The following is a 12,207-nucleotide window of genomic DNA, read 5'->3' as shown; positions in this document are numbered from 1 at the left end:
CAAAAGCACTCCTACAGGCAGCCACCTGACACCCCCACCCCCCCCCCATGCCCTTTATGTCTGAAACCTGCGAAGCTCCCAAATGCTGACCAAAAAAAAGGAACCCTCGTCTCCAAAAGTGATTTTCTTAAGTAAGGGTTTCCAATCCAATTTTACACGGGCAAGAGTGTTTAAGATTGCAGAGTGTTTTTTATTGTGCTCTTTGGTAATAGGGGTGGAGGGGGTAAAAGGAGAGAGCGAGATACAGGGAGAGAGAGAGAGAGAGAGAGAGAGAGAGAGAGAGAGAGGGTGTGGTGAGATCGATAGTCTCCGGCTGTTGTCTCTAGTTTCAGTCCTTGCGCGGTCGGCCGCAGTGGGACCGCCATGTCGCTCCGGGACCACGCATGCAGGGCCCTTTTTGTTCCTCTCCCAGTTCATTTCCAGCTAAATAACTCGTTTGTCACGTACATCAGAGAGGAGAGGGAGGAGATCACACGAGAGCCGCCGTTCCTCCATGTTCTGCTAATGAGCCCTAGCTGCTAACTCTCCGTCGCCTTTCGTTTTTTTCTTTCCTTGCTGCCCTTTGAAATGACGAGCGGCGCCCGGGTTCCACGGGTTCATTTTGCCTCTCTCTCTCTCTCTCTCTCTCTCTCTCTCTCTCTCTCTCTCTCTCTCTCTCTCTCTCTCTCTCTCTCTCTACCAGAGCTCCGGGCCGTTATCCCGTTTTGTTTTGTCACATGGCTCCGTGTCGGGCCTCCATGCGCTGCCCTTGTTATTTTTTTCCCGCTCTGAGAACAATGGGCTTGACATAGATACGGCGGCCCGGGCCTGTGTGCCCCTCCTGTGACTATAGCATAACCACAGCTTTGATCTCCCTAATGGCGTGAACAGTGTTTCATGTAACGTTCAGAGCGGCGTGCTGTGCTTTGTGTGCTACAGTTAAAGGCATAGGCTGAGCCCCACATTTTGCTCTTGGATATGAAGTAAATACGGACATCATACGTAAATTAAAATGCTGTAGTTCTCTTTAATGGCCTAGATTCTAGGCCCTAGAAGGTGTCGCTGATTACCCTTCTCTGTCTGCGGAATATACATTGTATTCCAATGGAGTCAATGGTGACTTGACTCGACGTTTCACTTATTGGTTTTAATTATAGTAAACCTTTTAACGACGACTTTATGTTTTCAATCACTATTAGTTACAAGTGTTCTTCCCACATAACAATTTGCGTTTTTTGTAAATTAAGGTCCCATTATTTTTCTTTAATGGATGATTAAGCAGCGTGTGTTTATTGGGGCTTGTGATTGGGTACTACTGGTGAAGACCCACTCCTCAGGGTATGTTTATTGGGGCTTGTGATTGGGTACTACTGGTGAAGGGTATGTTTATTGGGGCTTGTGATTGGGTACTACTGGTGAAGGGTATGTTTATTGGGGCTTGTGATTGGGTACTACTGGTGAAGACCCACTCCTCGTTCCTTTTCCCACCCAATGGCATTAGTTTCCGGTTGCTTTTCGGGACCGGAAATTCCAAGAGCTTGCAGATCTGCTATTTTCACTATAGTTTGGGTCCCAGCCAGGAAGACCTAAACAGGCTAATATGTTTGGGAACAACTGTTCTAGAAGACCACAGCAGTGTGATATTGTGTCTCTCTTGGTAGGTTCTCTGACGAAGACACATGCTTTTCAGAGGTATAGGCCTACAACCAAACCCCCCGCATTCCCCTCGAAACGGACGCTTCAAAGTTTGAAGTTGCCAACACATCCGAGAGTTGCCTGGAATTAGGATGCCCCGCGATGCAACCGCATTATATAACGGCATGTCTGCAGGGAGAATGGAAGTGGAGCACTGGGGTGGGAGATTAAAAAAGAAGAAAAAAAGTCTCGGCATAAAGGCGAGGGCGAGAGAGGAGCATGAAAAGGAGGGAGCGAGTGAGGGGGTGGGCGGATGGACGAGAGAGAGAGAGAGAGAGAGAGAGAGATGGGGCAGAAGTGAAGATCCATTCTTCCATTGCCTTGAGAGTCAGCAATATCCCTGGAGGCTGACCAGCCTCTCTCTCTCTCTCTCTCTCTCTCTCTCTCTCTCTCTCTCTCTCTCTCTCCCCACCCCACCACACACACCACACTCCATGCTGGAAGTCCTTTTTCTCTTTTTTCATTTCGATAATGGAGCATTTCCTTAATTGGCCGAGCGAGCCGCATGCGGCGCTCTGGACGGCGGGGTTTGTTTGCAGACACGTCAGCCGTGGCATTATTTCCACTACATTTACAGCGCCGTGGCGCGCCGCGCTCTCCCTCATTAAAACTGTGGCCTCCCCTCCTGCCACTTCTCCCCCCCTCCTCCAAAAAACAATACGACTCTCCGCGGAAACACTGCTGAGAGAGGCCAAATGCTCCAGCCAGAGAGAGAGAGAGAGAGAGAGAGAGAGAGAATAAAATGCATTTATCTCCTCTCTTGCCATCCCCAGCCAGCCTGTAAAGGAAGAGACAGAAACTTCTCTATCTGTTTACTGTTATTGTTCTTTCTGCAACCATAAACCCATTCTGCTGCTGCTCTGCCTGCTGTCTGCTAGCTCTCTCTCTCTCTCTCTCTCTCTCTCTCTCTCTCTCTCTCTCTCTCTCTCTCTCATTGTAGGAGTTATACGTTCAGCTCGTGTGATCACTATCTCAAAATGTGATTGAGGGTACTTGGGGAGTCTGTGTGTGTGTGTGTGTGTGTGTGTGTGTGTGTGTGTGTGTGTGTGTGTGTGTGTGTCTGCGTGCGTGCGTGCGTGCGTGCGTGCGGGTGTGCGTGCGTGCGTGCGTGTGTGCGTGCGTGCGTGTGTTATTGGATTTAGGTGTTATTGTCTCACCTTTTTTCCTCTTGTGTTTTTAATGTTAGTATGGGGGGGATGGGGGCGGATCTGTTCCAGCGGCACTGATCTGGCTGTTCCGCTCATTACGTTGGATTCGCAGCGGCTGGCCTGTTGGAAACAATGAGACATGAACTCCTTCCAGTCCGGCCATTACGGAGCTTAACAATGTGCACTGGCCAGAAAAGTCCATTATGTCTGCGGCTCATTGTCTTAAAGCGTCCCACGCTTAAGGGCAGGTTTGCTAAGGGCAGGTTTGCAAAAAAATGAGCTAAACGCCACGCCCGTCTCTCAAGCCAGAAGTGCAGAGACCCACAAAAAATGACTAAGAAAGAAGACGAAGTGCATTACGGAACGAATGAGAAGGAAGAGGCATGAGGGGAAGTGAGATGGCGGCTATAGGAGAGGGAAACCTGTCGTGCAGGTGTCGAGCACGGAAATGATGGCCGCGGCACGCGTTGTGAGCTTGTACATCATCTACGTTAGGTGCGCGACACCTGCACGCAACTGTCATTGATGGATTCATTGAATACTTTATTTTTCAGAAAGGTAAACAGCATGAGGTACAGTCAGATATTTTGGCCAGAGGGATAACATCAAAAAGTCCTGGGGACTTTAGCCCTGAAGTCATGACGCTAAAAGCCTCTTTTACGCACCTTGCTTACGATAAAGTCTACATAAAATATAAAGTGCTCACCTCCGGTCCGGGGCCATGCACGGATGTTAGAATATTACACGGGCGGGTATTACGTATTGTTCAATAAAAAGCATTTTTATCTATTTTTCGCCACATGCTTTCAACTACGCACCCCAGTTGAGAGGTGTTTTGCACTCTGTTGCATTATAACTTTTTGAAAAATAAAAATCGATCGAATGATTAAAATGCTTTTTATTCAACAATATGGAATGCACGGGTGCTAATACATCCGTGGCCCCGGGGGTGAGCACTTTATATTTGAAATCAGGACCTTTATGTAGACGTTAAGGTTGTAAATGTAGCAATTAAGGCGAACAAAAAAGTGTATCGTTCTTCCAATGCGCTCGTGAAGGACGAGCATCACGTGAACCATGGCTATGGGGACTCATGCTTGTTTCCGTTGTGGGCATACGTCGCAGGTTGTGGTCCTGGAAGGCATACGGCGCAGGTTGCTGTTAAAAGGCAGTAAAGAGGAGAGGACATGCAGGACTTCTATAGCTCAAGAGACCTGAAGAGACCTGTCTTGGAAATCAAAGGCCCTATAATCAAACTTTTATCAATTAATTGATCTCTCCTCTCGCGCTTTGCCACGAGAGCAATTGAGACTCCCCCAACACATTTCAACTGGGGACCACCACCCTGACAAGCACTTGCAATTGTAGGCATTATACATTTAGTTTGACTCTGTTCCACATGCAGATACTGTACATAATGTGAAAATAGCCGATCTACAAGTAAAAGGAGAGATCACACTAATTTTAAACAAGCAAAATGTTTATTTATAAAAAGATTATGTTGGCGATTAGACTCAGTATTTGATAGAACGGAGCCCAACCGCTGATTGGCTGGCTGCAGATTGATTGTAGAATTTGATTGGGTAGTAGTGCTCATGCTTGGATTTGTGAATGAAAGGATTTTGTGTGGGAGAACGGAAGTGACGCAGACTATACCATAGTGCTGTTAACCCGAATGAAAGCGTATAATATATTCCTTATTGAACCTTCATTAGAGCTACATTATGTTGCTGTAGGCCTATACACTTATACTGTAGGCCTATCGGCATGTTGGTTTGTTTACTGGTGAGTGAGAAAACAATGTTGCCCTTTAAGCTAATCACCTGGTTTGGGAACTACTGCTGTCATAAGATAACACACCCACTCCCCTCCCCCCTGTGAACGTCGTTTGAAACATCAGCAGTAATGGGCCAGCAGATTGTGACATTTTGTTTTGTTTTGTTCATTTCCTTTCTACGCAGGGTAACCAAGAGGCCACCAACCCACCGGACGCCATGGCCCAGCCCTACACCCCGGCCCAGTACCCGCCCCCCCCACAGAACGGCATCCCGGCCGAGTTCGCCGCGCCGCACCCCCTCCCCACGCAGGACTACACGGGCCAGAGCCGGGTGCCCGAGCACGCACTGACACTCTACACGCCCACACAGACGCACAGCGAGCCGCCCGGCACCGACAGCGGCACGACCACCATCACCGCCACCACAAACGCACCGGTCAGTCACGCGCACGCCGCACACACACCCGGAACACGCTAACACGCTGTTCGAAACATAATCTTGTAGCTTACTAGGGCCTAAGCTTTTTACATTTCGTTACTTTCTAACAAGAAAGAAGAATTGTTAAGTTAGCTATAGTTTCGCGCACCGGCAGCCTGCGGCGAGAGTTGAAAAGTGTTGAGCACACGAGGACCACACAGATCTGAGCGAGAACATGAGGTGTCGTGTCAGTGTGAAAAGCCCTTTACACCAGTTGGTTCCCAAACTTTTTAGCCTGTAACCTAAACGAGAAATTAGATGCTTGCCTGGGACCAAAACTAGTGAAAATAGCAGATCTACAACTTCACAACGCGTTGGCTATTTTCACTAATTCTTAAACCATTTTATGGAATTTCTTAGGTATTTTGTGTATTTATTCATGACATTATGGATTTCTTTTCTTTTTTTACCAACCAAATGGGTTCACAGATTGCATTGTGGATGACCCAATATATGAATTATAATATCACACGCTTTATGACCTAATACAAGTGTATATACGCAGCATTGGTTTAAGAGCTCTACTCTTCTTGATGTGGTGATATACTGTACAGCTACTGTATTATGTTGTATGCTCGTCGTACTCCCAAGCGCTGTTTGCACTGCATATATACTGCAGTTCAGCGAGTGCATCCCGTTATCCAGGGGAGCATTAAATAACACAGTGGTTATACAACTACACTGGGGGGAGCAGCTAGGCTTTGATACCAGCGGATGTAATGGCAAAGCCCATAGCTTAGGGCTTGTAGGTGATTGCATTTAATTGGAAACATTCTCACAAAATGAAAGTGCGTTTTGGAAGAGCTGGTCTGGGGCTTTCTAGCAAGGGAAAAAAAACAAATGTAGGCTACACCTGCCGCTGGTGGTGAAGTGTTTTATTTATTTCTACTGATGAGATTGGACACGCTGTAGACATGAATGATTTAGGCCCCGCTGAACGGAAGACAAGCCCTGCTCTCCCAAGTTATACTGAAAGAAAAAAAAAGCTGAAACAGAGATGCACTCGACGCCATTTAGTCTACAAGGCACAAAAAAGCAAAAAAAACGAACAACTAATTGATCGAATTAGCAAATTGGCTGTAAATGCACATAGATAGTCTGAGAGTTGGCCTCGATATAATGCATTTTGTACACTGTTCACTCGGTTTAATTGCACTCATAGTTCCATATATCCCGTCCATCATTTTAACGTTCCAGAAAATCCACTTTGTGTGCGGTATCGCATGTACGATGCCATGACCTCCATGTACATGAGAGGGAGTGTATATGCCGGGGGGTTAGCACAATCATGAATGGTACTGTAATACACGCGCACTGTGCAGATTGTCGCTGTAGGGCTTTTATGGTTTTTTGCCCATATAGTATGTCACGCAAAAGAGGTGCAAATAGTCAATCGTGTACAAGTTCACAACGGCCATGTTACAAGCTTGCACAACTGATATTTTTGCAAACATTTTTTGAGTGAGTTTAAAATATGGAGAATACAGGTTTCTGTTTGATATTATATACGGCATGTCTTTAACCTGGGATTTACCTCGAGTGAGCCATTGAAGATCAAAGGAGAGGGGGGGGGGGGGGGGTTGGGTTAATTAACCCCTATATACTAAGTCTAGTTGTGAATCTACTTCAGTCAGACCCTGTGGGGGGAGGGGGTTCAGGGGGAGGCCATGGCCCTCCCAGGAGACATGCGGTCGTGTTGCTATACCTCTGACCCCATGTGCACTGTGGGTGTGCTGCGATGTACATCCATGTATACAGTATCATCGCCCTGGTTTTTACCACACGTTGTACTTACAATAAAAATGAAAATAAGAACTTTACTAAAATTACAGTTATGCAACTGTGACTTTAATGACCATTAGCAACATGAAGTTCAAATGCAGGGAGTGCCTTTGCAGTCGGTTACACTCCCCACCCCTCCCAATGCACACGCACGCACGCACGCACACACGCACACACACACACACACGTTTTTGCATTTGATTTCATTTCATCGGCGCACCTGCTGTGAAGAAAGCCTGGAGAGACAGTGGCCATGGAGAGATGAGAGCGAGTCTCGCTTTCCCTTCATGCTATCTTTCATTCTACCCAACCCCTCTCTCTCTCTCTCTCTCTCTCTCTCTCTCTCTCTCTCTCTCTCTCTCTAATTCTCTCTCTCTCTCTGCATCTTTCATTCCCGCCCGTTTCATTCCGCGATCCATTTCTCTCTCTCTCAGCCTCTATATTTGCCTCCCCCTCTGTCCGTCTGTCTGTCTGTCTGTCTCGGAGAGGGTATATGATCAGATTATAGTGGGCTGTAAACAGGCAATCTAATCCTTAGGGGTGGGGGGCTCCTGGGTCTAGTGTCGGGCCCACCGCTGTGATGCAAGCCTTTAATGACGGGGGCCACCGGCCTGTTTGTGGCGAGTGCCACAGACGGGCCCACCCCCCCTGGCTGCCTTTGATTAGGGCCCCCCCGCCGAAACACAGATTGGGGGAGCAGATTCCTCCCTTTGCTCCCCTCCGCCTCACACTGCTGTGCTCAGTTGCGGTGCTCAGCTTCCCACCAGGGACGCCGCTCCACCCCTGCTGTAAGCATCCTCCAACCAAAACAAGTTGAGAAGGGAAACTCGCTGGAAGTTAGTTTCCGCTGAGGTAGACAGAGGCCAACCTTGTGTGTGTGTGTGTGTGTGTGTGTGTGTGCGTGCGTGCGTGCGTTTTCAACCAATAACCACATTGCTGTGCGTCAAATAGCGAAAATAGCAGTTTCTACAAGCTCACAACATGTTTAGTTTCGACCGAAAGCTTGTGTGAGCCAATTTCTGCCATGTATTCACCTATTATTATTATTTTTTTAAATTTATTCCAACTCTTCATCCGTTTTTGCTTAATGTTTGTCTTCTATGGCATGCCCAGGATAGGGATGCTATAGGCTAGTTCATGTGAGTGAGAGGTCTCTCTCTCTCTCTCCCTTCCGTTCTCGGTCATGGGGGTCTTGCCGTTCTCCATCCTTCCCGGGGTTCTCGCCGCTGGTGGAAGGTGCTGGCGTTCGGAGCTCGCCGGGAGCTCAAGGAACTCGCTGCGTTCGACTTGAAAGGCATCTTTGAGACACATGAGGTTTCCACCCGACAGAGACCTTATGCTATTTGAAAATAGCCGGTCTACTATATGAATATGAATGCATTTGGAATATTTAACACAACAATCTTGCTTGGCGGTCCCTCCCTGGCACTGTAGGGATGGGTATAGCTTTCACCTTTGAATCGATGCGGTACAGTACTCCATACCTGGGAATCGGTATACGGTACCAAAAACGGTACCTATTTCAGTACGTACATTTTTCGGCAGGTATTTTACACACAACAACATAACAAATGTTCAGTACAACAATGCGGGTGATAGACCTATATATAATCTATTGTTAAATAGTTATAATATTAAATAATATATACTATACATTAAGTGACAACTTAACATATTGTGTAGCCTACAGTCATCTCTATCTTTTGTTAAGCATTGAGCGATTCATCACTGTGGCTCGAAACAGACATCTCTATGCAGTTTGTGATGCTCCAGCCTCCAACAGTGGAAATGTTTGGAGGTGTTGTTGGGGGAAGGTATACGTGACTTACATTACTTGCTGCTTGAGCTGAATCGGTAACGGTAGGACCAACGTGATTGACATGACATTTTTTGAGAACCGCTGCCACCCGTATCCCCCCCCCCCCCCCCACAAACCGCTGCCACCCGTATCCCCCCCCCCCCCCCACGAACCGCTGCCACCTGTATCCCCTCCCACCCACAAACCGCTGCCACCCGTATCCCCTCCCCCCCACGAACCGCTGCCACCCGTATCCCCTCCCCCCCACGAACCGCTGCCACCCGTATCCCCTCCCCCCCACGAACCGCTGCCACCCGTATCCCCTCCCACCCACAAACCGCTGCCACCCGTATCCCCTCCCACCCACAAACCGCTGCCACCCGTATCCCCTCCCCACCCACAAACCGCTGCCACCCGTATCCCCTCCCCACCCACAAACCGCTGCCACCCGTATCCCCTCCCACCCACAAACCGCTGCCACCCGTATCCCCTCCCACCCACAAACCGCTGCCACCCGTATCCCCTCCCACCCACAAACCGCTGCCACCCGTATCCCCTCCCCACCCACAAACCGCTGCCACCCGTATCCCCTCCCACCCACAAACCGCTGCCACCCGTATCCCCTCCCACCCACAAACCGCTGCCACCCGTATCCCCTCCCCACCCACAAACCGCTGCCACCCGTATCCCCTCCCACCCACAAACCGCTGCCACCCGTATCCCCTCCCACCCACAAACCGCTGCCACCAGTATCCCCTTCCCCCCCAAGAAACGCTCGTTCTGAAATCCCCTCAGACATGAGACGAGACGTCTCCGCCTGCAAGCGGAGCTCGTTATCTAACCCCCCCACCCGCCCCCTCCCTTCAAGTACTACTGTAGTCGGGTTGAATTCCATGAGTAATCATTCTCCTCTCAGATAACAAATTAAGGCAGTGGCATCGGGGGTGCCGCTCAAATGTACATTTTTCACAGGCCCCCGCGTCAGTCTGCGCAGAGGCTCTCCAAAGGCTAGATTCTGGGAGAACGTGATAATACTCTCACACACTCACACACACACACACACACACACACACACACACACACACACACACACACACACACACACACACACACACACACAAACGCACACGCGCGTGCACACACACACACACACACACACACACACACACACACACACACACACACACACACACACACACAGACTGAATGTCAAATGTGACCCCACGCGATATAGAGACTGCCATCGCGGGGGTGGCAACTGTTCAGGACAGCTGAAAAACTATTTTATTTTTTCCTTTTTTATTTTTCTGTCTAAAATTATCTGAAGCTATATTATTATTCATGTAATGTTAGCGCAGGTCTGAAATAGATGTCAGAGCTTAACTCGGCATGTAAACATGACATAATTGTATTAATGTTTAAGTGTAATGATTTTATTGACCGGATTATCCGTAGTCCTCCAGCCGTTAGCTTAAATGTGCTAATATTATAAGCTAACTGCATTACTAAAGCCAATGTATTGCGGTAAATGCGGCATGTCCGCGGTAAATTACTTATAAAAGTGAGTCGCGTTATATTTACCTTAAATACCAGCCAAAGTACATTCCAAATAAACAATTATTTGCCTTACCTTATATGCATTAGTATGAATAGGGTAGTAGTACTTTAACTTAAGTAAATCAATTGGGTAATTTATAGTATAGGCCTACTACTTTTTTGAATTTGACAATTTTATAAAGGCTCATTTCCTTACTATACCCTGACCCAGAATTAATAACTATAGCTTCACTCTTGTTTTCGACTCAATACTGCCCCCGCCTGGGGGGGTAGAGTACCTCATTTTAGCAATGAAGAGGAAACAGCGCCCCCAAATGCCACTGACCGTGGAACTGCATCTTTGAAGACCAAATTCTCAGATTGCTGTATCTCTGCAAGACATTACTCTATAAGCCATATCTCAAAAACTAGTGGGTCAAACTGCACAACCAATATGTCAATTTGAAGCTATGATTCCCTGCTTTCATATGACATGATAAAAACAAAAATGAAAAAAATCCAATGGCAGTCCTTCGATCAAATCTGGTCACAAATAGTCTAGTCCCAGATTATAATATGACCCCGTTTTTTTCCATTGGAAGAAATATATTCTTATATTCAGCACAATATAGGGTACTTAAAGTACAAAAGTAGAAAGTAGCCTACTCATTATACAGAATATTTGGAACCCAAGTAGATCGGGTATTTACAAATTGCTGAAATGTATATCTCTCTCTCGTGTACATGATGCTGCGGTGCTAGGTCCTAAATAAGTCCTGAATAAGACCCGAAATTGTAAACATGTGTTTTCTCATGCCAATAAAGCCCTTTGAATTGAATTGAATTGAATTGTATACAACCTGCGTGCGTGCGTGCGTGCGTGCGTGCGTGCGTGCGTTTTCAACCAATAACCACATTGCTGTGCGTCAAATAGCGAAAATAGCAGTTTCTACAAGCTCACAACATGTTTAGTTTCGACCGAAAGCTTGTGTGAGCCAATTTCTGCCACGTATTCACCTATTATTATTATTTTTTTAATTTATTCCAACTCTTCATCCGTTTTTGCTGAATGTTTGTCTTCTATGGCATGCCCAGGATAGGGATGCTATAGGCTAGTTCATGTGAGTGAGAGGTCTCTCTCTCTCTCTCCCCCTTCCGTTCTCGGTCCTGGGGGTCTTGCCTTTCTCCATCCTTCCCGGGGTTCTCGCCGCTGGTGGAAGGTGCTGGCGTTCGGAGCTCGCCGGGAGCTCAAGGAACTCGCTGCGTTCGACTTGAAAGGCATGAAATGTATATCTCTCTCTCGTGTACATGATGCTGCGGTGCTAGGTCCTAAATAAGACCCGAAATTGTAAACATGTGTTTTCTCATGCCAATAAAGCCCTTTGAATTGAATTGAATTGAATTGTATACAGGGCTGAAGTGGTTAATGTATTGAAGGCAGCAAGAGGTTAGTCCGTTACTCTCCCCAGGTTGTCAGAGGGTGTGTAGCGCCCAGTATTACATTAGACAATACACTGGGTCTCTCTCTCTCTCTACGTCGTCCTCAGACGAGCCCTCCATCGGCATCTCCAGTCATCTCGGTTCTCCATCCATCTGGCCAGGTGCTTTCTGCACCAGCATCTTTCTTTAGTACGTCCACATAGGTAGCTGTGGGACGTCCTCTCGATCGATGCCCATGTGTTGGTTCCCACAGTACAAGCTTTTTGGCTGGGAGTTCTTGGTGTCGGTGGCAGTGGACAGTGGCAGCTAGTCTCATCCTCCTTACTGCTATCTTCTCTAATACACGTGGTAATGCGTCTGTACGGGACAGACGCTTGTTGGTGAACTCGTCCTGGTTGATGTTCAGTACCACACGTAACATCCTGGTGTAGCACCCATCCAGGGATTTCTGTAGGGGTGAAAAAATAAATGGGTTAAAACAATTGTGGTATACAAATGTAAGGGAAGTGTAAAGTGGTCCGATGGGTGGGCCTCCAACTGTTGAGATTTTTCCAGTGGGCCCTGATCCAGAAAA

General features: G+C 47.5%; 1 protein-coding gene across 1 annotated transcript in view; it reads left to right on the top strand.

Moving 5' to 3' along the window:
- Nucleotides 1-4,786: 4,786 nt before the first annotated feature.
- The window catches only part of LOC306936928 (RNA binding protein fox-1 homolog 3-like), a gene marked incomplete at its 3' end in the record, with an annotated part of 43,935 nt that continues 36,514 nt past the window's right edge, over nt 4,787-12,207 (top strand). The window contains 1 exon segment of the mRNA XM_079520589.1: nt 4,787-5,035. Within this exon segment, the coding sequence (XP_079376715.1) occupies nt 4,817-5,035 (219 nt within the window). The 5' untranslated portion in view covers nt 4,787-4,816.

Source organism: Electrona antarctica, assembly GCF_951216825.1.
Source record: "Electrona antarctica genome assembly, chromosome: 14".
Lineage (NCBI taxonomy): Eukaryota > Metazoa > Chordata > Actinopteri > Myctophiformes > Myctophidae > Electrona > Electrona antarctica.
Note: the sequence above shows the minus strand (reverse complement) of the source record. Positions and strands in the feature narration are given on the sequence as shown.